Source organism: Pinus tabuliformis, chromosome J, assembly GCF_031772625.1.
Source record: "Pinus tabuliformis cultivar Carrire ecotype Pingquan chromosome J, CPIR1, whole genome shotgun sequence".
Taxonomy (NCBI): domain Eukaryota; kingdom Viridiplantae; phylum Streptophyta; class Pinopsida; order Pinales; family Pinaceae; genus Pinus; species Pinus tabuliformis.
In genome coordinates this window covers 539,881,375-539,905,822 of record NC_142295.1, presented here as the reverse complement: position 1 = coordinate 539,905,822, position 24,448 = coordinate 539,881,375, and the positions used below count along the sequence as shown (strand labels likewise).

At 41.8% G+C, this 24,448-nt stretch overlaps 1 protein-coding gene across 1 annotated transcript in view; it reads left to right on the top strand.

Annotated features, from left to right (window-relative positions):
• The window catches only part of ALDH5F1 (aldehyde dehydrogenase 5F1), a 369,083-nt gene that overhangs the window by 76,038 nt on the left and 268,597 nt on the right, over positions 1-24,448 (top strand). The window contains exons 5-6 of the mRNA XM_089380687.1: positions 3,866-3,953; positions 4,148-4,258. Of these exons, the coding sequence (XP_089236813.1) occupies positions 3,866-3,953; positions 4,148-4,258 (199 nt within the window). The remainder of the gene's footprint in view (positions 1-3,865; positions 3,954-4,147; positions 4,259-24,448) is intronic.

Genomic DNA, 24,448 nt, shown 5'->3' with positions numbered 1-24,448 from the left:
TCGAACCACCAGATTGGTCCACATATTTGGATTGCTTGAGGGCAAGCAATCTTGGGGTGGGAGGACTGTCATGTCCCCATTTTTTTTCCTTCTTCATAGTGCAGTCAGGGTGGATTTCCAGGGCAGGAGGTGGCCAGGTTAGTGGAGCAGGTTTATGTCATCAGGGGTTCCGATGGATTTTTGCGGAGTTTTATGGGATTTGATGGCATTCGCTTGGCATATTCCACCATCCACACAATTTGCCTTTCGTTTCGTCACATTTTGACAACTTTCAGAAATCAACATTATTATTGGGCATAACTTAATTAATTATGCTCGAGGTGGCATTCCGAGGATATTAATTGGTGGAACACCTCAATGTAATAGCTTGTTGAATCGGAACGGGAAGATCTACAGGATGGGATGGTTAGGTATGAGTTTCAGTGGCCTGAGGAGACATGGTGGCCAATTTACCCTTTTCCCCACATTAAAAAGATATTTTAATTGAAATAAAAGAGGGAAAAGTGCCCCATGATTAAAATAATAATAAAATAGAAGGTTCTAGAGGAGTCCATCGAATCTATAAAAGAGGAGGAGGAGACCATTGGAAGACATCTTGGTTTTGCTATTGTTTCTTGTATGTGAGGTTGGGAACATGGTTCTCTACTCCATTGGTAGCCCCAGGACGAAACCCTCGGGTGATTTAGAGAGACTGGGTGAGCACCCATCTCCCCTTGGTGGATTCATTCAGAATCCCCAGGTGTAGAGATTGTTTTTCTGTTTCAATTTGGAGATTGGAGGGTCATTCCTAGTTATTGTATTGGCATATATGTATATATAATAAAGCTGGATTTTGGTTTTTGCATTTCTCATTGTTTCTCGTGTTGTGATCTTTTAATGAGATTTTGTGCAATTTATAGATTTATTGTTCTGGTTTTACATGGCAATCTTTTGGAAAATGCATGATAGTTTAATATGAAGTGCCTATTCCAAAATTAATTGATTTGGGACAATACAGTCTCCAGCTCCTACTGGAAGGGAGCTCCAACCCCTTGGTTCTTGTACTAGCGTAAACTTGTACCAGTATGCAGACACCAACCTGTAGAAGGCTACAACCTTCACTTGTTCTCTAGCTGCTACTGGAAGGGAGCTCCAACCCCCTGATCTGATCACCAACTAGTACTGGCAAGAAGCTTTGACTTCCTCACTAAAGGCTCCAACCCTCAACATCCGCCATGGACCACGTTTCATGAATTTTCACACTGGATCCACCTGCTTCAACACATCATAACTTGTAGGCCACGTTTCATCAAATTTTCAGACTAGACCCATTATCAACACTTAAGCTCAATATCAATAATCAAACTGTAACTCATCACTGTAACACAATCATCAATCTCTGACACAATTGAATCAACCAATCACTAAAACCCAATCATCAATCTCTGACACAATTGAATCAATCAATCACTAAAACCCAATCATCAATTTCTGACACAACTGAATCAACCATTCACTGAAAACCCAATCAACTGACACTTAATCAAAACTCAACCAATCAACTGGAATAGTCAGATCACTGTAACCAGTACACAGAACTGAACCCAGAATACTGCATCAACACACAAAATCAACTGCAATCTTGATCATTCAAATGTCAAAATGTATATGCTACTTCACTTAAGGCAACCCGCGTGCATACACACTTTTCTGTAAAGAACCCCACATACAAATCTTGAAATATTGAACACTGAAAACTTGACTACTACATTTCTGAAAAGGAACACCGAATCATACTCAGATCTACTGCAACATTCTAAACGAGACACAGAACTGTCTCTGATCTTCAATCACAATCAACAAGTAATCTTAACATTCTTCAATCAATTCATAACCATATTCAACTTCATCATTCAATCATTTCTACTTCAGACATTATCACTTAACCTAGATCAATCATGAGGACATCATTGACAAACAACAGAGAAACAACAACACTGATTAGATTGATCAGTCATTTATGAACATAAACCCTTACTTTGTATACACGACTTTGAAGAAGCTAACCTGCGTGTATACGCGCTTTTCCCGAGACCAACCAGCATATAGATCTGCAAATTTTGACCTAAAATGTTGCTCTTTAGAACTTCAGAAAGACCCAGATCATAATATTCAGAGATAAAAACATGCGTCAATACTTAGATCTAGTCAATCCATGAGCAGATCATACAATGAAAAGTCATTTTAGGTCTCATGATCCTGATCCATCATTGTATTCATTAGTGCATAATTATTTTAGATCTATTGGATCTCATCCATCATCAAACTCTCAGGTGCATACTTAGTTTAGATCAAGCAAAGCATAAAAAACCCATAACATGCATATTTGCTTTTGATCTAACTCTTCATAATATTTCCATCACTTGCACACATAGCACTTTGATCTTCACCTCCTTATATAGTTTTAGCCTTTTTCAATACCTCGGGTCAAAACCATAGTTATGCCGATGGTATTCTTTGATGGGATCAATATTCTTTGTTGCGCTCATTACTATGGGCCAATACCATGGTAAGAACCCCTGGTATTTAGAATACCATGGCGCAAAAAGCCATATGCAACTTTTCTTCACTGAACTCACGTGCATATGCGACTTGCTTAACAGAACCCGCGTATAGTTCTTGAACTTCCAACTTTATCATTCTTTTGAACTGATTCCTCTGAACTGCCATGCATTCTGTCACATCTGTAAACACATCCTGTTAACTTTCAACCTTATCATTCCTCTGAACTGCCATACATTCTATCACATCTGTAAACATATCCTGTTTATACCTTTAACAAGTAGATCAAAAGACAACTTATCAAGTAGGATTCCATTTCATCAAATAGGTTGTCATCAAGGACAACTCATCAAGTAAGTTGCCATCAAGGACAAACCTAATTCATAATGCCAACAATCTCCCTGTATCAAACTTCTGATTCTGTCTTGTAAACCTGCGCCCCATCAAGGACAACACATTCATCATAATGCCAACGGATTCCTTTTTTCTGCAACCTTCTTATTTAGCATCATCTTCGTCTGAAGTAGGCCATGTCATATTGATCTAAATCCTAATTATCCTAGCTATGATATTCATCAAGCATGACATATTTGCTGACAATTGTCTTTTTGCCAAAATCAAAGAACCTATATGCCTTGGACTCTTTAACTGTAGGCTATAAAATACTCTTTTTTATTTTAAATCCTCAAGCTTATAACTTTTCTTTCTTCCAGAAAATGTACATAAGCAATATGGCCAAAAACACTCCATGAGGACTCACGTATGCTTTTGTGTCACTCTTTTCTTCTCAAGTGTAATGGCTCTGATTGTTTCGATTGGACTTGTTTTCAGTAAGCAGTTGATAGCGTTATTGTACACGCTGCTTCAGCCCAGATTATATATGACAGATGTTTACCCTTCAGCACACTCCTTGTTATCTTCCTAATTGTCCTGTTCGTCCTCTGTGCAATTTTCTTTTGTTAAGGAGCACGAGCAATTTAGTTGTCTGTGGATGGCATGAGACTTGTAGTATGTGTAAAATATTTGGACTTGTATTCACCTTCATTGTTAGTTTCAAGAATTTATATGATGTTCCCCATTAGGATATAATGCAAGTGCACAATCAGAATTTAGTGCAATTTAGAATTATCAATAGGTATGAAGAGTTCTGGTTAATTTATGCCCATAATAAAGCTCAACCTTGATGGCTTCCACCTAGTTCCAACAATCATTGATAGCGTGTCTTTTCACATATGATAACTAAATAAAGAAACATTTAAATTTTGGAGAAATTGGTTCGGAAATGTTATACTTCCAACCTTCTATTGGTTGACTATGTTTTAAGGTATGAATTACTAATGGCACACAAGGAAGATTTGGGGAAGCTTATGACATTAGAAAACGGCAAGCCTATAAAAGAAGGTTTGGGAGAGGTAATGAAACTTTGATCTATCATTTTTCCTATTTCTTTACATTCACTTTTATTTTATAATCTTATATTGAAACATGTAAGATAGTTTATTTAATTTATAAGGAAAGATGTAGGCTTTAGTTCTAGTGAGAAACATTCAAGTGTGGCGTATTCTTCATGGTATCCATTTCAAATAATTAAAGTGCAAATGCGTAGGTTGCATACGGGGCAAGTTTTGTTGAATTTTATGCCGAAGAAGCAAAACGTATATATGGTGATATAATCCCTCCTACTGTAGCTGATCGACGATTACTTGTTCTAAAACAGGTAAGACAAATGCATCAAAATCCATATCAACTTTTACCATGCAATATATTTTATATATTTTCTTCCTCTAAATTGACACCCTTCATTAAATGTTCTATGATGAAGAATTGATGGGCAAAGTGCCATTGTTTTTATCATGAAGGCTATTTGTGTGTTTTTTTTGTTGCATATTTTCTTTGAGTATGAGAGTTTTTTACCTCATTCACTGGAATGAGTAGCATAGCTGAGAAGGTTTGAGACTTTTAAATTGGATATGGGGGATCCATTACGTGAGGAACCTGGGTGAGATTTGAGGAAGCAAAAAAATAAAAGTCAGTCAACTTTACAAATGCAAGTGAAGATATGCGACTTAGGTAATAATAAACTATTGCCGAAGTATCATGTTATATAAAGGCAACGCAATTATGAACTAGCAGAAATGTTGACGCTTCGTTTTCCATTTAAGGGAGGTTCTCCATAGGTAGTGCATTCATATTATCAAGATGTACACCATATTATGCTTGCGGGTTTCAAACCTGTGACTAGCTATGCCAAATGAAGACTTCTTATCTGTTCATGTTATATCACTGTTGAATTTCTTTAAACATGTTTAGAAGCATGCATCCATGCACATTAAATGTACATTGGTGTATGTTTATGTCAATACACTTGTATAGATGCACTTACATATGTTAAACATACACTTGCATATATATTGTGACAAGAAAAGTTCGTTAGCTTATATGCCTACTGGCTAGTCCTAATAAATAATAAGAAAATTATGATAATGGAACAAGAATAGATTAATGAGAAATAATATGTCTGAAATGTGATAATCTGGCATGTTCAGTGGAAGAAGAATTGTGGGAAAAGGGGAACGGGTTGTATATTTCCATGTTTGTGATCTGGTGCAAAAGATCACATCCTCAAGCAGGTTTAGTTGAGTTATGGCATTAAGTGACATGTTCAAGTCAAAGATCTCAAGCTCCACATCTAACATCTTGGTTAGACATGTCTTATGCTTCAGATTATAATGCAACACAAAGCGGAGACTAGGATGAACATACACAAGATCTTCAGCCTTCGTTGCTCTGAGTATGTTTTTCTCCATCAAATGGCTGAAGCCATATGTATCCAATTTCTCTTATTAAATAACAACTCAGTGGCTAGAGTTGAGAGATAAACATTGTCCCTGCCATGGATGGCCAATCAAGTAATAGGATCAATATGTCCCTATCATCCATATCTAGGGGATTTGATAATTTACCAATGGATTGTGCATATGGCCCAAATTTCTCATGTACTTCCATTGCAATTTTGACATCCTTATGGATTTTCCTCAATGCGTATATCGTTGTATAACTTCTCAATCCTTGTTTAGGGTTGTTCTATTTGATGGCAAATTTTCAGAATAATAAATTTTGGGGTGCAATGCATAGACTAGAGGTGTAATGCTATGGTCTTTTTGTTCCACCTATTGGTAACTGTGTTCTTCACTTGATGGTAAAATATTTCAAAGGGGTCACTTCCATTTGCCTTGATAATTTCCCGTGTCTTCTCTAGCATAGTGTTGTTGCCTGAATTGTATAGGCACCGCGACAACTGCTCAGGGCAGGGGATGTCACTCTGATACCCGCTCACTCCGTTCTAGCTGTCTACCAGCATTAGGCTATGGGGGCTAGTTCCTATGGAATGAGGTGAAGGAGAACGAGTTGGGAACCAACTCACTTCAGAGACACGAATCAGTGGCCTAGCTACTTGGTAAAATTTTAGCAAGATTAATGATTATATTAGATTTTCGAGTATGAGACTAGTGCCTTATGGAGTCACAGTTCTTGCTTAATGTAAATTAATGCCAAGAAACCGGATGAACACCCGCAACTTGAATGATCATGTCATGCCCCTTCCTAAATTATTTTGGAGTATTAATTTCTACATTTTGGGGCCAATTTTGGAGGTGATGGGGGACCATTCGATTTTATTAGGAAGCTAGACTTAGTAGAAGTTATTTCGATGTGGTTAAGTATACGTGGGGGCCACCCATACTAGGGGAATATGCATTCCCTAGTTCGATTTGCATGGAGGGGAAATCGATGGTTAGGTGAGGGACCCACGATGGAGGGAAAATGGAGGGAAAAGTGCTCCACGAAATCTATATAAGGAAGGAAACTTTCCTCATTTGGGTATCTTATATTTTGACATATTGAACTCAATCTTAGTTGCTCGAGTTGCTTAGCCGGGTTATTGTGCTGTTTAGCACACAAGTGTCTCCGAGCGGAGATCTCAACCCTTGCTTCGGTGGACTTCAAGTGCCAGCCCTAGAAGGGAGTTCTTCTTCATCTCAGTTCGTAGCAGCAGTAGGGAGACGAGTTACAACAACTGTGATTCGAGTACCAGCTGCAGGGGGAGTAACAACAACGCAGGGATTGCGCAGTCACTTCGTGAGACACTCTGGGAAGTTGGGGAGACAGGAGCGTTCTTCATCATTTTCAGGAGTATAGAGGGTAGCTACAGACAAGAGGGCCATATTACATGCAACTCTTATTTCATCACATGCAGGACTGTGTCATCTCCTCCATGACTGCGTAGTCACTGGAGTGAGACTCTTTGGGTAGCACCATCCGGGGGAGTTTGGAGCTGGGATGCTGGGAGATCATTTGGAGGGCCATTTGAGGAAGATTGCTGGATTTGGGAGAGAAGAGATCGATAGGATCAGTCATAGCAACAAAATTCGAAATTGGAGGAGGGTCAAGCTGTGAAGGGTCAATTTTTGAAGGTTGGAACCAAGGGAAACCCTTTTTGGGTTTTTTCTGGGTTTTTGGCAAGGAGTACGCTCCTAATTTTATAAAATTTTCTGGGCAGATTTGAGGGGTCAAACAAGGGTCCCAACTCAGCCAATAGCTAGAGGAGTTAAGGGGAATTTGGGCCAAAATTTTGAGGTCAACATTTGGCCAATTCCTTCGTGGGTTATTTGGGTTTCTTGCGTAGAGTCTAGGATTAATTTCCCAAAATTTTTTGAGCAACAGGGAAGGCTCTAACAACCGGTAATTTTAGGAAGAAACACCTTTCTGGGCAGTAACAATGCAGCTCTTGGGCTGGATTACTAGCAGATTTGAGGAGGGTGTTCCATTGTTCATTTTGGGCTTTTGCTAGCTTGCCTAGAGCAAGCCCAGGTGCACACATTCCAACAACTTATTGTACACCTTTTCCCATTTAATAAAATGAGTAGACAACGCAGTTTGGCTGCCAATTTTGTGGTCTGATGGTCTGATTTAATTTTATGGTGTTGTTTTTATTTTTCGCTTTGCATAGCACTATTTTTCCTAGTTTGGAACATTACTGTGGTATCAGATCATGATCTTGGCCCAGCTGTGGGAAATTAGCTAGAAGATCATGGAAGCTTTGGGTATGAGTGCACAGTGACGGGTGAAACCGGAGACAAATCCATGGCTCAAGGGAAATCCAGTATGCAGAAATTATGGGGTAGAATTAATTGGGACGATGAGAGGTTGGCCTAGTTGAGGAGTGTGACAGACCAAACCCATCCTCACCCTTACAATAGAGACGTTAGAGTTGAACGGGCTGTGGGGGTGTAGCCATCTACATCATGTGGGGAAAGCCAACCAGATTAGGGCACCAGATCTCCTCAAAAGGAGCAAGCAGGATAGAGACGGTTAGAAGGTGAGACTAGTGGGTGCTTTTGCTGGTGAAGACCTGACTTTAGATATCAGGAGCCTGAGGAGGAGGTTGAGCATGATGTTGAAAGCCCACAGGATGGTGAGGAGCACATCGATATACCTAGTGTGGTGCAGGAGTCACCTTTATTAGAGACCTCTTTGATAGCCCCAGTTGACACCTTGGTGGAGAGGATAGAGCCTACACACATAGAGCCATTTGTTGAGGGGGTGCCACCCATGGACGAGATGCCAACAGTTGCTGAGGTATCTGGAGTTGTGACCGAGTTTACAGGTGATAGATGCCCACGATAGTTCCACCAGTTTCAGGCCGACCTTCTAGCATTACAAAGGAAGGTCGTGTTAGTGCGTGAGGCTATTCTGCAGCAGAATGAGGAGCTAGAGGGCATGAGAGTGGTTTGTGTCGAGTCCACGACCAAATTGACTCACGTTGGGGAGCGGTTGGATTCCCTACTGGTGCAGCTAGAGTGCACGTTGGGGCATGAGAGCAACCCTCTTCGGGCATACATAGACGGGGTTGGCAACACTATTAGGTTACCTTGGCCCATTGGACAGAGAGAGACAGAGCTACCCAACCATGTTTCATGTATTGACCAGGATAGCGAGATGAGACGACCTGAGTTGCACAGGGTGCAACACCCGCATGTTGTGGTTGTTCTATGTGCGGGAGTTTGTGCATTCGATGCCTCTCTAAGGGTTGGATGGCGAGAGATTTTGAGTTGGTGCCCTGTGGAGTGGGCTATGGAGATGGTGGTGGACTTGGGTGTAGCTCAATAGGAGCTTCTAGTCACTGGGGATACTGGCAGCGCAGACTAGCATTGGGTTACGGGTGGGACTACCTATCATTTCCCAGGTATGCCGGTTGACTACAATCGAGATGGTGCAGTTGACCTAGAAGTTGAGTGTGCACATTCGCTAGGGGAGTCTCGGTTAGCACCAATGGCCAACCAGTTTATGGACAATCTCTTTTGGTTTTCTTGGTATTGCATTTGTACACAGGATCACTGGGTGATCAACATATTCTGGCAGGAGTTTGTTGGAGGAGGTGGCATTGGGTGACCACCAGACGATGCCTTGTATGGAGCTAGGGACTCTTCACTTTTGTGTGGGGCACAGAGGACACAAAGGAGCGAAGCAGTGGTGGCATCATTGCTGACACATAGGGAGAGTCACTTCTCGGATACCTCAGGGGAGATTTGTAGGGAAGATCCATTCATCGGCGGGGGTAGTGATGTGATGGTGGAGGTGATGATACTGATCAGGTGTGGCCTGACACGTAGAGACATAGCTCTAGGCCATCACATCTAGGCATGTGTGGGAGCATCTAGCATTGAGCAGTGGTCTACAGGTGGGCATGGAGATGCATGGTCGTGTGTTGTAGTGTATTGGATTGCGTTGTAGAGTGGGAGTGCCTCACATCGCATTGAGTACATGCAGGGAGTGATAGGTGCAATGACACAGGCGGGAAGCAGGACGGTACGAGATGGCATAGCTGTAGTCGAGGGTATCCAATTGTGTACAAGGGTAGGCCGCCGTGTACAGTGGCATGTCCAGGAGTACCGAGATGATTGGTGGTATGCAGAGGCGTATGGTGCTGCACAATGAGGTCTTGGAGTGTTGCTTCCAGGGACACCCATGGACGAAGATACCGGGCATACATTTGGCTGTAGTTCACCCAAGATCGATGGGGACACAAATGAGCGATACTTGATGGTATCCACGGGGACTCAGATGCCTGACCCTCTTCTACATCACTTGCAGGAACGAGCTATCTGGTTGTTGTCCTTTGACACTCTGGGCTTGAGAAACAAGGGATGGGGAGCTCACCTAAGATATTTGGATGACACTTGGTGCGATAGAGGGGAGACTTATCAGCGGGGGCATCGAGTCGATGTGCGAGTTGATAGCCACAGGTCGAGGGATGAGGTGATCACCGACAGGGATGGCATATCATTCATCATTGATCCTATGCCTGGGGAGCTGGTCATAGGGAGACATGTGTCACTCTTTCCATAAGGCATGTCTAGACCATTCATGAGCAGAGGATATCGTGTACAGCTGAGATAGTTGTCTAGTATGTATCCGGGTTCTCGACATTGTACCAGCACATTCTCCATGGGGTGGGTAGCCGAACCAGTGGTGATGGTTGGCAGGAGCAGGATGGATCCGCATACACTGAGTCAATTGCGTGTATTAGATACCCATCAATTGGTTGCATTCAGGGGGTAGCTATTTGGCACACATGGTTTCCAATGGTCATCAGTACTACACAGTGGCAGGCACAGGATAGTTTAGCATGCCTCAGATTAGTTCATGATGTATGGAGCCTATATATGGATGGCTTGCATGGACTAGAGATGAGGACGAGAGGGATTCCATTGGTTGTCAAGGCTATGCAACAACAGGTCTAGCTATGGGATGCTGGGATTCAGTTGATCGATAGATCACTCGTGATGAGCGGAGTCGTGGCAGAGAGTGATATAGTTCGCTCTTGGGATGGCACATGGGGGTTCATAGAGGGTTTCATCATATGGGGAGGCAAATATTCTCTGTTGCTGCACAAGTTCGGAGTTAGATTTGGATGGGTAGGCCTTGGCACCATGGAGATGCCCAGGCAGGATGTGTCTCGCCTCTTTCAGTGTTCCACCATCGAGTTCCAAGAGAGGAGGATACTGTCTGCGCACGATGGGGAGTATGACATAGTCAAAGTAGCGCAACGTCAGCATGGTGGCACCACTCTGGGACTAGCAGGGAACTGGGGCATCACAGCTCTTCACAGCTCAATAACCTTTAGGGATGCGTCGGTGGCTGTAGGGGGAGATCATACAGATCTTCCATTGGGCTTTAGCGAGTCACTAATGGAGCAGGGGACTTTTGGTACTTGCACTAGGTAGGATAGTGAGTGGAGCGAGGGGAGCTTCATGTTGGACAGGATGGCCTGGGATCCTAGTATTGAAGGATTCTTTCATATCAAGACAGTGCTGAGGTCAGGGACGATTCAGTGGCACATCTGGGACCCTGGCACATGTTGCAGTGATAGTGGGGAGCAATAGTTAGAGAGGATGCTCGTTCAGGCATTGCTTGAGGACAAGCGATTTTTGGTGCATTGGAGGAGCTTGCCGGTTGAGAATGCTACTTGGGAGGGCGAGCACATACTTGAGCGTCCAACACTGAAGTTGCTTGGGGACAAGCAACATTTGGGAGGGGAGGACTGTCATGTCCCTTCCTAAATTATTTTGGAGCAGTATTAATTTCTACATTTTGGGGCCAATTTTGGAGGTGATGGGGGATCATTCGATTTTATTAGGAGGCTAGACTTAGTAGAAGTTATTTCGATGTGGTTAAGTATACGTGGGGGCCACCCATACCAGGGGAATACGCATTCCCTAGTTTGATTTGCATGGAGGGGAAATCGATGGTTAGGTGAGGGACCCACGATGGAGGGAAAATGGAGTGAAAAGTGTTCCATGAACTCTATATAAGGAAGGAAACTTTCCTCGTTTGGGTATCTTATCTTTTGACATATTGAACTCAATCTTAGTTGCTTGAGTTGCTTAGCCAGGTTACAGTGCTGTTTAGCACACGAGTGTCTCCGAGCGGGGATCTCAACCCTTGCTTCGATGGACTTCGAGTGCCAGCCCTAGAAGGGAGGTCTTCTTCATATTAGTTCGTAGCATCAACAGGGAGACGAGTTACAACAACTGTAAGTCGAGTACCAGTAGCAGAGGGAGTAACAACAACGCAAGGATTGCGCAGTCACAATGTGAGGCACTCTGAGAAGTTGGGGAGACGAGAGCATCCTTCATCATTTTTAGGAGTATAGAGGGCAGCTACAGACAAGAGGGCCATCAAACACGCAACTCTCATTTCATCACACGCAGGACTGTGTCATTTCCCCCATGACTGCGCAATCATTGGAGTGAGACTCTTTGGGCAGCACCATCCGGGGGAGTTTGGAGCTGGGATGCTGGGAGATCATTTGGAGGGCCATTTGAGGAGGATTGTTGGAGTTGGGAGAGCAGAGATTGACAGGATCAATCACCGCAACATAATTCGAAATTGGGGGAGGGCCAAGCTGTGAAGGGTCAGTTTTTGAAGGTTGGAACCAAGGGAAACTCTTTTTGGGTTTTTCTGGGTTTTTGGCAAGGAGTACACTCCTAATTTTATAAATTTTTTTGGGCAGATTTGAGGGGTCAAACAGTGGTCCCAACTCAGCTAGCAGCTAGAGGAGTTAAGGGGAATTTGGGCCAAAAATTTGAGGTCAACATTTGGCCAATTCTTTCATGGGGTATTTTGGGTTTCTTGCGTAGAGGCTGGGATTAATTTCCCAGAATTTTATGAGCAATAGGGAAGGTTCTAACAATAGATGATGTGCAAATCCTAGAATCTATTTGTGATGCAATGATCTTGGTCATTTTTAATTATATGCCTAATCTAAATAGAACCTCTTCTTTAACTATTTTGAGTAACAATCTTTAGAGTAGGTTGTGAAATGGAAGCCAATGGGAAGTAGGCAATGACTTGATTAACGACACCTCCCCTTGTGTTCCACCCACTCAATGCCTTCGACGCTGCAGAGACTGTGACTCTGACGACTGCAAGGTCATTGTGTTAACCACTAAGAAGAGTTGAATGCCTCAAGCTAATTTAAAAAGGGTTGCCCTAAGAGTTTATCAACCTAGCTCATGCTAGGAGATAAGTTCTTAATGCAGGCTAGATCCTATAATGTTTGTGGAAGATAGATTGAGTGAACTTATCTTGAGTTAAGATTGGTTTATGTTTTTTTTTTTACATAATCAGTTGCTGTTTATATTCCAAAAAAAAGTTTGGGAGGCTGAGCTCCTGTAATACAAGGCTTTATGCCCAGGGAGCAAAGATGGGAGATGTTAAAGGGACAAAATTCCCCTTTGTTCCTGCCATTTCTGACTTTTGGAAAACATGAGTAAGTAAAAATTCTAACAAACTGAAACAACAAGAGGCAAAATCTGCAATACATGCTTAGTCTATATTTATATGGTTGATCTGACGAGCTGTAGATTCTTCAGGCTTGTTGTCTACTTCTGCATTCTTGAGGCTTGAAGAGCTAGTACTGGGAACATTCCTTTTCTCCATCATGAACTTCAGTATATCAATTGACTCCTGTGCATGGCTGCATCTGTTAGAAAGGTCATTAAACTGCTCCTGAAGTGAGGAGACTCTGTGAAGGAAGAGGTTGAGATCAACCTCATACTTCTCGCTGGTGATTCGAGCATGAGAGTCGATTTTAGCATCCAATAGCTTCTGGTGTGCCCGAATTTGCTCCAACTCTGCCTGCAGGTCAGCACAGTGGAGACAGTTCTCGTTTCTTGCCATTGCTGGAGGACGAGATGCGCTCTTGTTGTTCTGGTAGCAAAAATTCTGAGTTACCGCTGGATGAAGGAAGCACTGAAATGCTGCTGGGACGCACTTGAATGAGGTGCACGAAGAAGGAGAGCAGAGGGATGAGGGATAAGCACGCGGGAACGAGGGAGAATAGGGGAATGGGGGATAGGCACGCAGGGACGTGAAAGAAAATAGAGAGCAAGAGGGGTGCGATGAAGGAGGAAGGAGAGAGCGTATTTGAAGGGGGAGGGGTCTGGCAGAGGAATGTGGGAGGAGGTCACGGGGTAGAGAGGAGATCACGGAGATGGCAGAGAGTGGATCACGAGGGAGGAGAGGACGGATCAGGAGAGGAGTGTGGGCAGTAAGGCCGAAGGTAGAGAGGATTGATCTCCAGATTTTGGGACAGAAGTCATGATGTCGTCTGACTTCGAGGAGGATTGATACTGTGATTGGAAACTGCATTCTCTTGGGGATTTTGGGACTGCAGAAGACAGAGAGGATCATTCTCCAGATTTTGGGACAGAGGTCATGATGCCGTTTGACTTCGAGAAGGATTGTGGTAGTGATTGGAATCTACATTCTCTTGGGGATATTGCTTGTATCTAAGTCTGACAAAATATGGCGGGTCAGTCTGTGCATCAGGCCGAAACGGATCATGGGAGATATTGGTGGATTTCAATGTTGTTGCACGAGAGGTTGCCTTTGGGTTTGCTACAGGCTCTATTGGCACAAATGCCAGCCTCTTATTGAGGGATCAGAGGACATGGAAGAATAGGAGGTTTGCTATTTGTTGAGCGACTGCTTGACACTAGTTGATGGTTTGTTGAAGTAGCAAATTGGTAGCCTTTCGATTGTGCACCATCAAGCTAATGGTGGCAGCCTAGTCACCAAGGACCATTGCTGCGTTTATGCCAAGCTTTCGAAGTTGAACAAGCCCTTGATAAAGGGCTAGTGCTTCAGCCCTGTTGTTGGAGAGGGAGCCTAGTCCCCATTCATAAGATAATTGAATTTCTCCATTGGCATTGTAGATGATTCCACCAGCCCCTGCTGTTCCAAGATTAGATTTGGAAGCCCCATCAAAGAAGAGATAATGTACATTACTATTCCTGAGCCAAGTAGAGAATTCCCCATCTTTCAATCTGAGCTTCCAGCTATAATTAGAATTGTTGAGCTGTCTGTTGATATAACTCCCCTTTTGCCAGCTATTACTATTATCCAGCAGATAGGCTATGAAGTTCCTCTCTTCAACACAGAGATCAGTTATATCTATTTCCTTTTGCCTTTTAACTGAGATGGTTTCCAAAGTAAGACTCCTTGCCTTGTTACACAATTCCCTGACAATGGTGGCTTTGTTTTTGAAGACCATACGATTTCTTGCCAACCATATTTTCCACAGCAGAGAATAGGGGAGGGCATCCCATACTCTTTTGGCTATATTGTGCTTCTTTTTTTGCCACGGGTAATTCTTCTTCCAAAGATGCAAGACTTCTCCAATAGAGCTGTGGGGATTCCAGGGAAGTTGGGTACTGGGGGAGATTTCTCTCCAACAGGCAGTGGCAAAGGGGCAATCTATGAAGAGATGTTGGATGGTTTCCTCAGCAGCTTGGCAGTTTGGACAATGGGAAGGACCAATTATGCCACGTTTTTGCAGATTATCAGAGGTGAGGATTTTTCCTTTTAAAAGGGTCCAGATAAAGAATTTTATTTTTGGAATGGCCTCTGACTTCCAGACAATTTTCCAATGGGACCAAATGGGCATGGGATATTCGATGCTACAAAGAGACTGATGGGCCGCTTGGACTGTGTAGCTGGAGCCTGAGGGATCCCAACGGAAGTCATCAGTACCATTTTTTATGATCAGGGCTATGCTATGTAAGTGGGTTTGCAGATTGGCAAAACTCGCTCTGAGCTCTGTGGGTATGGCTGGAAAAGTCCATCCCGTCCAGATCTGGGATTGGGTATCCCATTGAGAGATCTGATCCAAGTAGTAAATCCCTATGCTATCAAAAAAGGAGAGGATTTGGTCTGTTCCAGGTTGACTATTGATGGGTTGCTGTCCCATAATTTTATTTGCTCCAATTTTGATGCTAGTGCCGCCCTTGGGAACTTTAGAAATGTTTTGGGCAAGGAAGGGGATAGCCTTCTTGCATAACCTCCAAATTTTGGAGCTGATTCTATTAGGGATGTCACGATCCAAGAGGTGCTGCCTTGGGAAGTTGAGGTATTTGGCTTCCAAAATGCTTTTCCACCAAGCTGAGTGTCCACTAATAAAACGCCAAACAAGCTTGCCTCCAAAAGCCAAATTTAGGAGCTTGGGAGATCTGATTCCTAGACCTCCATGAGCCTGGGTTTGAATGACCTGCTTCCAGTTTACTAGATTGAATTTCTTCTTTTCATTTTTTCCCCCTTGCCAAAGGAAATGACGGAGGATGGCTTCCATTTTATGGTGAAAGATGGTTGGAGCTTGCAATAGTGTGAATTGATATAGGGGTAAAGAAGAAAGACCTGATTTTAGAAGAATTAGGTGGCCTGCTGGATTGAGCCAAGTGGAGCCCCATTGCTGCACTTTCCTTTTCATCTTGTCTATGATGGTGTCCCAAACTTCAGCTTTCAGGGGACCAATACTTACTAGCATACCCAGATAAGTGAAGTGCTCCCAATCTAATTTACAAGGAACCCCAAAGGTGTTGGCGATGTTATGAAGGACTCGAGCAGAAGTATTCCAGCCATAGATGCAACTCTTGAGTTGATTTACCATTCCTCCTGAACAGATCATGTATTTCTCTAAGAGGTCTTTGAAGCGATGAGCTATTATATTGGAGGCTCCTCCAATTAGCAAGGTGTCGACAACAAATTGAGAATGGTTTATGTTTTTGACCCCATTGCCAAATTTAATACCTGTGATAAGCCCAACCCGCCGCTTATGTTCCAGAGCTTTACTAAACGATTCAGCCATCAATATGAACAGATAAGGAGACAGGGGACAGCCTTGTCTTAAACCTCGAGAAGATTGGAAGGAAGGCCCTGGTCTGCCATTAACAAGAGGAGAGATCCAAGGACCTGAAATGCAAGCTTTGATAAGGTCGAGGAAGGGGCTAGAAAACCCCATTTTCTTTAGGACAACAATAAGAAATGAATGTCTTACTCTATCAAAAGCGTTGGCTAGATCCAATTTAAGAATGAAACCTTTCTCCTTTCTAGATTGACTAGAATGGATAGCTTCTTGGACAAGGAGGATTGAGTTGGAAATTTGCCTATTGGCCAAGAAGCCTCCTTGATTTTCAGAGATGAGCGAGGGGAGGAGGGGTTTGAGGCGAGAAGCAAGGATTTTGGTTAGAATTTTATAAGATGAGTTGCAAAGAGAAATGGGTCGAAATCGAGAAAACGAAGTAGGTCAATTCTCTTTGGGAATAAGGGCAAGGTGGGTGGCATTGGTGAAGCCTCCAATTTTACACTTGCGCTGCGCCCATTTTAGCATTTTGACCAGATCTTTTTTGATTGTCCCCCAGTAAGTTCGATAAAAGCAGATGGGGAAACCATCTAGGCCAGGAGCTTTATCTGGTTGGAGAGTCCAAATGGCTTTTTTAATTTCCTCTTCTTCAATCTCCATGAGCAAATTGTCGTTTATTTCCTTACCGATCTCAGTGGGGAGGTGCTGCAACAGATCTGTGTAATCTTCCTCCTCTTTCGTTTCTATAAGAAGTGTATTGTAATAATCTGAGGCTGCCTTTCTGATAGCATCCTAGGTAGTCTGAAGATTACCTTCTACATCTATAATGGTTGTAACATTATTCCTGATTTTCCTGATAGTGGCCTGCTTATGAAAGAAAGCAGTATTTTTGTCTCCTTCTTGCAACCATAGCTGTCTTGATTTTATTCTCCATTTTTGCTCCTCTTCTCTGCTGGTACGATATAGCTGGAAGTAAAGATTGCCTTCCAAATCTTTATATTCCTGGGTGAGCCCTTGCTCCTCTATTATGCTATGGATTCTTTCCAATTTGTCTTTTACCTCTGTTTTTTCCCTCTCAGGTTCCGTATAGCTGCTTTTCGCCCAATTTTTTAAGGCAAATTTGGTTCTTTTTAGCTTGTTCTCCCATATATATCATGGCGATCCTTCAACGTGCTGTCTCCAAGTGTTTTTAACGATCTCTTGGACAGCGGGAATGTTGCTCCATAGATGGCTGTACCTGAAAGGAATGGGTCCTAAGGGACAATGGGCTTCGAGAACGAGAGCTGTGGGGTAATGATCAGAGGCAGAGTAGGGCAGAATGGTGGCATAAGCAGCGGAGTAGGAAGATAGGAGCGATATGTTCACCATAATTCTGTCAAGTCTTTCCATAATATTGCCTTTGCCCAATCTGCGATTGTTCCACGTAAACCTGCGATTTTTTGGGACCACATCAACAAGATTGTGGTCCTTCATAATAGCCTCCAATTGAATTCTGCAGGGATCAAAAGAGAAGCAGCCTCCTCTTTTCTCATTGGAGTGGAGTATAAGGTTGAGGTCTCCACCAAGTATAACATTATTGCTTTCTTCTTCATCATTATATCTTTGAGGGTCGCCCAACACTGCTCTTTGTCTCTATAATGGTTTGGAGAATAGATGTTATAGATAACTATCATTTGACTATCTGCTGTGCTTTCTAGAACAGATTTTATCTAGTATTGGTTGATTGTATCTGTTTTGCAATGCCAAATATTGTGATTCCAGAGTGTTGCAATTCCCCCAGAGGCTCCTCTTGATTCACTAATGCATCCATTATACTGCTTTAGTTGACCAATGAATTCTTTCATTTCTTGATGCCCTTGTTTTGTTTCTTGTAACAACAATATTCCTGGTTTCTCGTTTTTTATAATATCTTTTAGAGCAACTATTTTGGAGGGGTGCCCTAGTCCCCTGCTATTCCAAGATAGGACTTTCATCATTGAGTATGTAGATTACGGAGAGTTGTTCGCCCTCCCTGGTCTTTGTGCACTGCTTCTTTGCTAGTCTGCCCCAAAATGTAGGTTTCTATGGGGTTCTGCATTCCCATGGCAATATCTTTTTGAGCGTTTTCATCTCTCTGCGGTTTTGCTATCTTCCTTCCTAGCCCTGGTTTCTTTTGAGTGTTCGAAGCTATACCATGCTCTTTAGTAGAATTCCTAGTGATTCTAGAAGAGGGAGGATCTTGGGAAAGGGGGGGAGAAACGAGAGGAGCAGGGGAGATGTCCTCTTGGGTCATGGAGGGAGGGATATCATCCCGGGGGGAAATGGAAAAAAAAGGATTGGTTGAAGAAGGGAGGGGGGATGGTCAAGGGAGGGGGGGCGGAGTTAGGTAGGGATGAAGATTTAGGAGAGGATGAGGATGATGGGACGACTGCATTAGATTTGGGAGGGGGAGCTTTTGGAATCGCCTTAGGGGAGGAGGCAGTTTTCTTTTTCTTGATCGTTTCCCATTGCTCATCCTATGAGTTATTTTCAACATCCACTAATTTAGAACAACGATTAGCAAAGTGACCATATTCGTGACATACCTTGCATTTAAATGGGATCTGCTCATAGTCCAGTTGTTGAATGTGCGTCCAATCATCCACTTTGAGTTTGATAGCCTCTGGTAGACCCTTGCCGAGATCAACTTCAACACATATGCGGGCACAGGCTTGCATGTTGTCTTTTGGTTCACTTCGATCAATATATTTTCCAACAACATTCCCTATGGCCCGAACCGATTCATCTCCCCAACAATGAAGAGGAAGGTGGGGGAGCCGAACCCAGATAGGAACTGCACTAGGGACATCCAACTCTGGATCGAAATCCGGAGTCCATTTGTTGAGGTATAACCCTCTAGAGTCCATGAAATAAGGCCCGTTCCTGAAGATTAGGTCCTTGTCGTCTCTGGATTCAAAGTGGAAGGTAAAGTACCCTTTCCCACAGAAGCGGATGGCGATTTTACCTTGGATTTTGTCAGACCAATTTCTTTCGACCCATCTTTGCACTGTCTTCGGGGAAGGCCAGAGACCGGTGAACTATCCAATGAGACCTTTCTCTGCTAATGAGAGAGCTGCCATGCGGGGAAGAACTGGTGGAAGAATCACCTCTTGCAGAACATCTAACTTCTTCACAAATTTAGAGATTGCTGGATGAGGACGTTGCGGGGGTAGGGATTTAACAAGATCAGAGAAAGCCTGCTGGGCAGCGGCCACCTCTGGGATTGCGTCTGGAGGGGCCATGGCTTATGGCTCGAGCTTAGCTGTGCGCGTCCTAGTTTGCCATTCAGCTACGCATGACCTAGCTCTTTTTCCGTCGCTGCTTGATTAGTACAAAATTTGGTTTATGTTACTTAAGTACTTAGATTGAATTTATCTTTCAACAAGAGTACTTAACAATGATTAATTAACAATTTTAAGACAACAAAGGGGTTTAAAGATATAAGTGCCAATACTCAACAATATTCCACAAGATGATAACAATTAAAAGAAACTAGAGCATTTATCCCAATGATTATTAACACAAGATGTAAGCCCAAGTTCTTCAAAGAAAAAAAATATTCTTATGCTGATATCACAATGCCAATTAGATTTTAGATGCTCAAGTTAACTCTATCCATCAACAAGATTAGACTTAGATTCTTGAGTGTTTTCAAGTGCGAACTTTGACAATTCTTAAGATCGAGATGAGATAAGAAAATTTTAGATTTTCAATAATTTAGATCAGCAATAATACTTCAGAAAATTCCAGCACTTATTAGTTTTAGGACAATAGTAAGAAAATCGCTTTAAACCATGAAATTTGCCTAACATATGAAGCATAAAATTTTCCAATGACCAAAAAATGTAAATTTATGTGCTTAGTTCACTTTATGATAATGTATTCGGTGATGAATCAGATCTGAAGCAAGTTATTACAACCATAAATAAACTAATAGATCAACAAGCTAATGATGCGACAACCAATGCCCAGTGGACCCAAAACTAGGAAAAATTCACCAAACTTAAAAAATTCAATTTTTAGGGCTTTTAGAGAGTATGATTCAGAAAATTTCGGATCTGATTCAGTGATTTATGCAATAAATTCCAGCAAACAGAAAATCAGATCTAGGCTAGATCTAAGATGCCCAAGTGGCCAAAATTAATGAAAATTTAGATTTTGCAATTTAGATTGATTTTGACCAAGTTATATGTGATTTTAAGGCCTAATTATCACTGTTATCACTGCTGTAATAAAACAGAGGCAAAACAAAGAGCAAACCCTAGGCCCAAGGCCTTGAAGATCAACTTGTCCAAGTAGCCCAAAATTTCTCCAATGATTTTGTACCTGAAAACACAAGTTTTTGACCAGCTTTCTCCTGCAAAACCACCAAGGAATCAGTCTTGAAAATTTTAGATATGGATCTAGGGAAAAATAGGGCAAAATAGGCCATAGAAAGCCAACGCTAGGCCTACCAAGGCTAGCGTTGAGGGCTAAGGAGGCTAGGAGGGCGGATCGGGGGTCAAAGAGGCAAGAGGATGCTGAAAAGAGGCAACACTGGAGGGAGAGAGGCTTCAAATGTTGGACGCTAGGTCAAAAGAGGCAAATGACTAGGGTTTTGGCACTAAAGAGCCCACGACTAGTCCTAGGGCAACCCTCTAGTGTCTCAGAGGGAGGTCGAGGCTCCTCAAGCCCACGACTAGGCCACTTAAGGCCTTAAACCTTTTGCGTAGGGGCTAGGAAGGGAGGCCGAGGCCTCTAGGGCTCACGACCTGCCCTAAAAGGGCCGAAAAGGAAGACACTGGGGCTTGATGTTGGCCAAGGTAAGGAGGACGCTGGCCCTCAAGGGGCTGGATCTAGGTCGAGGAGGCTTGAAAAAGAAAACCCTTGCTTCAGAAAATTATTTCTCTTCCGGATTTGAATTTCACTAGAAAATCTCCAATGGATAGCACTGCAAAATTTTCTAGAGACTAGATCTTACCCTCAAGGGCCTAGATCTAGCTCTACTCCAACTTGATATCTTGATTCAACCTGTAGAAATGAAAATAAAACACCTAAACCCCAAATATATACAAAAATTCTTAAAACCCCAAAACCCAAGTTAGAAAAAATAATTTACAAATTACATTTACAAAATAATTTACAAATTTACAAAATATACAAGGTTTCTGAAAATTAGAATTTTTGAAAAAAATATTTTATGGCTTTTTTCTTTGATAAATTGCTAAAAATGCCTCAGAAACCCCATGCACACTATAGCCTTAGCGAAGATTTAATCCACCATATAAATACTTAGGATCCAAGCAAAATGATCATTTCCCACAATTTGTGAACTTGGAGACCAAGGATTGAAGTACTTGCAAACACTATGTATTTATCTCAAAATAATCATATATAAGCACAACATAGGAAGCTCGTAGTTAGTACATACCACAAATCAACGAACAAGTACACCTCGAGTTGCACCCCAAAGTCTTTATTATGATAGAAAAAATAGTTCCTAGTGGGACAATAGTTTACACATGCTTCAACAACAATTTCTTAGCCAGAAATTAGATGGCTAGAGACTCAAATGACTCTAATTTATAGATAAATCCTCCAAGTGAAAAATAACGGCTAGTTTCCTTGATCCTTGTCAAAATAATCTTGGTCGTTGAAAAATACTTGATCATCTTTTAATCTTAGTCGTTGAATTTTTTTTTTGAGGAATTTTCGAATTTATCATTTAATTCCATTTTAATTAGCTCAAAATTATTATTTTGAGCTAATTTCCTAAAAAAATTGACTTTGACTTAACCACCAAGGCCCAAGGGTCCAATTTTTCTTGAAATATCCAATATTCCTTTGGTGGACCTTCAAAAATTAATTATTTTAAGACCCACAAATTTTTCACTTGAAGAATTTAATTTTCCTAAGACATTTAATTTGACTCTAATTAATTAAATTTATGGCTTAGAATTTTAATTTAATTTTGCCAAAAAATTTAATTAATTGACACATGAGGGGATTAATTATTTTTCCACCCTCATTTACATAAGATGTCTACATTTACAACCCTCAAAGGGGGAATACACATTTGCATAAACCCTCAAGGCACATACGTCATCTGCGACACAATATGAGCTAGTAGACTAAGTGATTTGTAATAAAATATTTTAGCCAAATAGCTTAAATTATTCTCAAATCACTTTTACATAAAACTCAACTAAAACACTAGGACTCACATAAGAATTTGACGAATAATTACACCCTAGCTTTGGGGTGAGGCTAGAGGGAAAAACTTTGCCGACCATTCGTGTTTAGAAACACAAATGAATTAGTGAAATGAAAAACCTCCTAGGATGAAACTCTCGCCAAAATAATAGGCTTACCTAGGTTGTTACATACATTCACGGTCTTACTGGCATTATTTATATTACATAACTTGCAAAATGGGTTTACAATGACATGTGGATGGCTGATAGATGATCTGATCCTGTTGAAATAATTGGTACTTCCGCTTCCTTGGAACTTTGACAAAATGTGTGCAACATCTGGCTCCATATGGGGACACGTTGCTTCCATGAAGTAACATGAGAATCCCAAAATCCTGCATCCAAAAAAACATAAGTCCATCAAATAGATATCCATTCAAAATTGAAATCATCATGCATATATAGAAAATATCGTTGGAATAGAAAAATCTACTCTACAAATTGAAATAAAGAAGACATAAGTAAAAACATATAATGATGTGAAATAAAAGGGAGTAGGGTTGGAGATACTATGGAAAACGATGCCCTATGGAATCAGATGTCATCACTGTAGTACAACCTTAGCATCTTGCACATTTGCTGGCAGGTCCACAGGATCGCCTTCCAAAGTACTAAGATAGAAAGAATTTGCTCTCGCGATTCCTCTGATAATATATGGTCCAAGCCATAGATTGTCAAACTTTCCATGGTTGTCGGGCTTCTCGTTCCTGCGATCCCATAATAATACCATATCACCGATCTATAGAGACATGTTCCATTCCGACTTGTCGAATCCTTCTTTCTTTTTTGATTGGCTCTGACATATGTTATCAAAAGTATCTCTTCAGGCCTCATCAAGTTCCATTATTTGATCTATTCTTTTCTGTACTGCATCTTTGTCCTCTGTAAAATGCTAATGAAACTGATAAGCAGGGAGCTTAAGGTGAATAGGCAAGGTTACTTCCAAACCATAAACAAGCTCAAAAGGACTTTTTCCGGTAGCCCTCTTCTTTGTGATCCTGTCTGCCCATAATGCATACTTGATCTTACTGTCCCAAGATCGTTTATTATCCCCCACAATTTTCTTAATGATGGTGATTAAATTTTTATTGCTTGATTCAGCCAGACCATTTCCTTGGGGATAATAATTTGAAGAATGAGATAGAATAATACCATACTTGAAGTAGAAAGAAGAAAACTCGGAAGAGCTGAAGGCTTTGGCATTGTTAGTTGTGATCTTGGCTAGAACACCAAATCGAGTAATGATGTGATTCTTAATAAAGTCCATGACAACCTTTTCAGTAGCATGCTTTGTTGGAATGGCCTCAACCCACTTCGTGAAGTAATCCATAATAGTCAGAATCCATGAATAACCATTACTAGAATTTTGGTTAAATTTACCAATGAAGTCCAACCCCCATTGCTGAAAAGGAGCTTCCGCTACGACCGACTGGAGAGGCAAGGCTGCTAATTTCTGTTTTCCTGTGAAAAGCTGGCATTCTTGACATTTTCTAACAAATTTATGCACATTTGAAAAAATGGTGGGCCAATAATATCCTGCATGCAAAATCTTGTGGGCTGTGGTTTTTGCTGCAAAGTGCCTTCCACAAAATCCTGCTCAAAACTTAATGATAAGCTTCTTAGTTTCATCCTCATCCATGCATCTGAGCATTATCCCACCTAAATTTCTTTGTCCAAGGCCATCTTTTAAAATAAAATACTTGGATGCCTTTAATCCGAGAGCCCTCCTTTTATGGGCTACCAAGTGATCAAAGCAAGTTAGGTTTGTCAAATAATAAATGATGTCCTTATACCATTCGATCCTTTCCAGTTTCTAAAGCTTGGGGGAGATAGAAGGCTCAACAACCTCATTCTGGCAAACCATCTCTAAGGCTTTTTCATTACTTTCTGTCAACATTTGGGCTAATCCTTGACCCTTGACAAGCTTGGTTGGTCTAATCTCAAGATCATATTC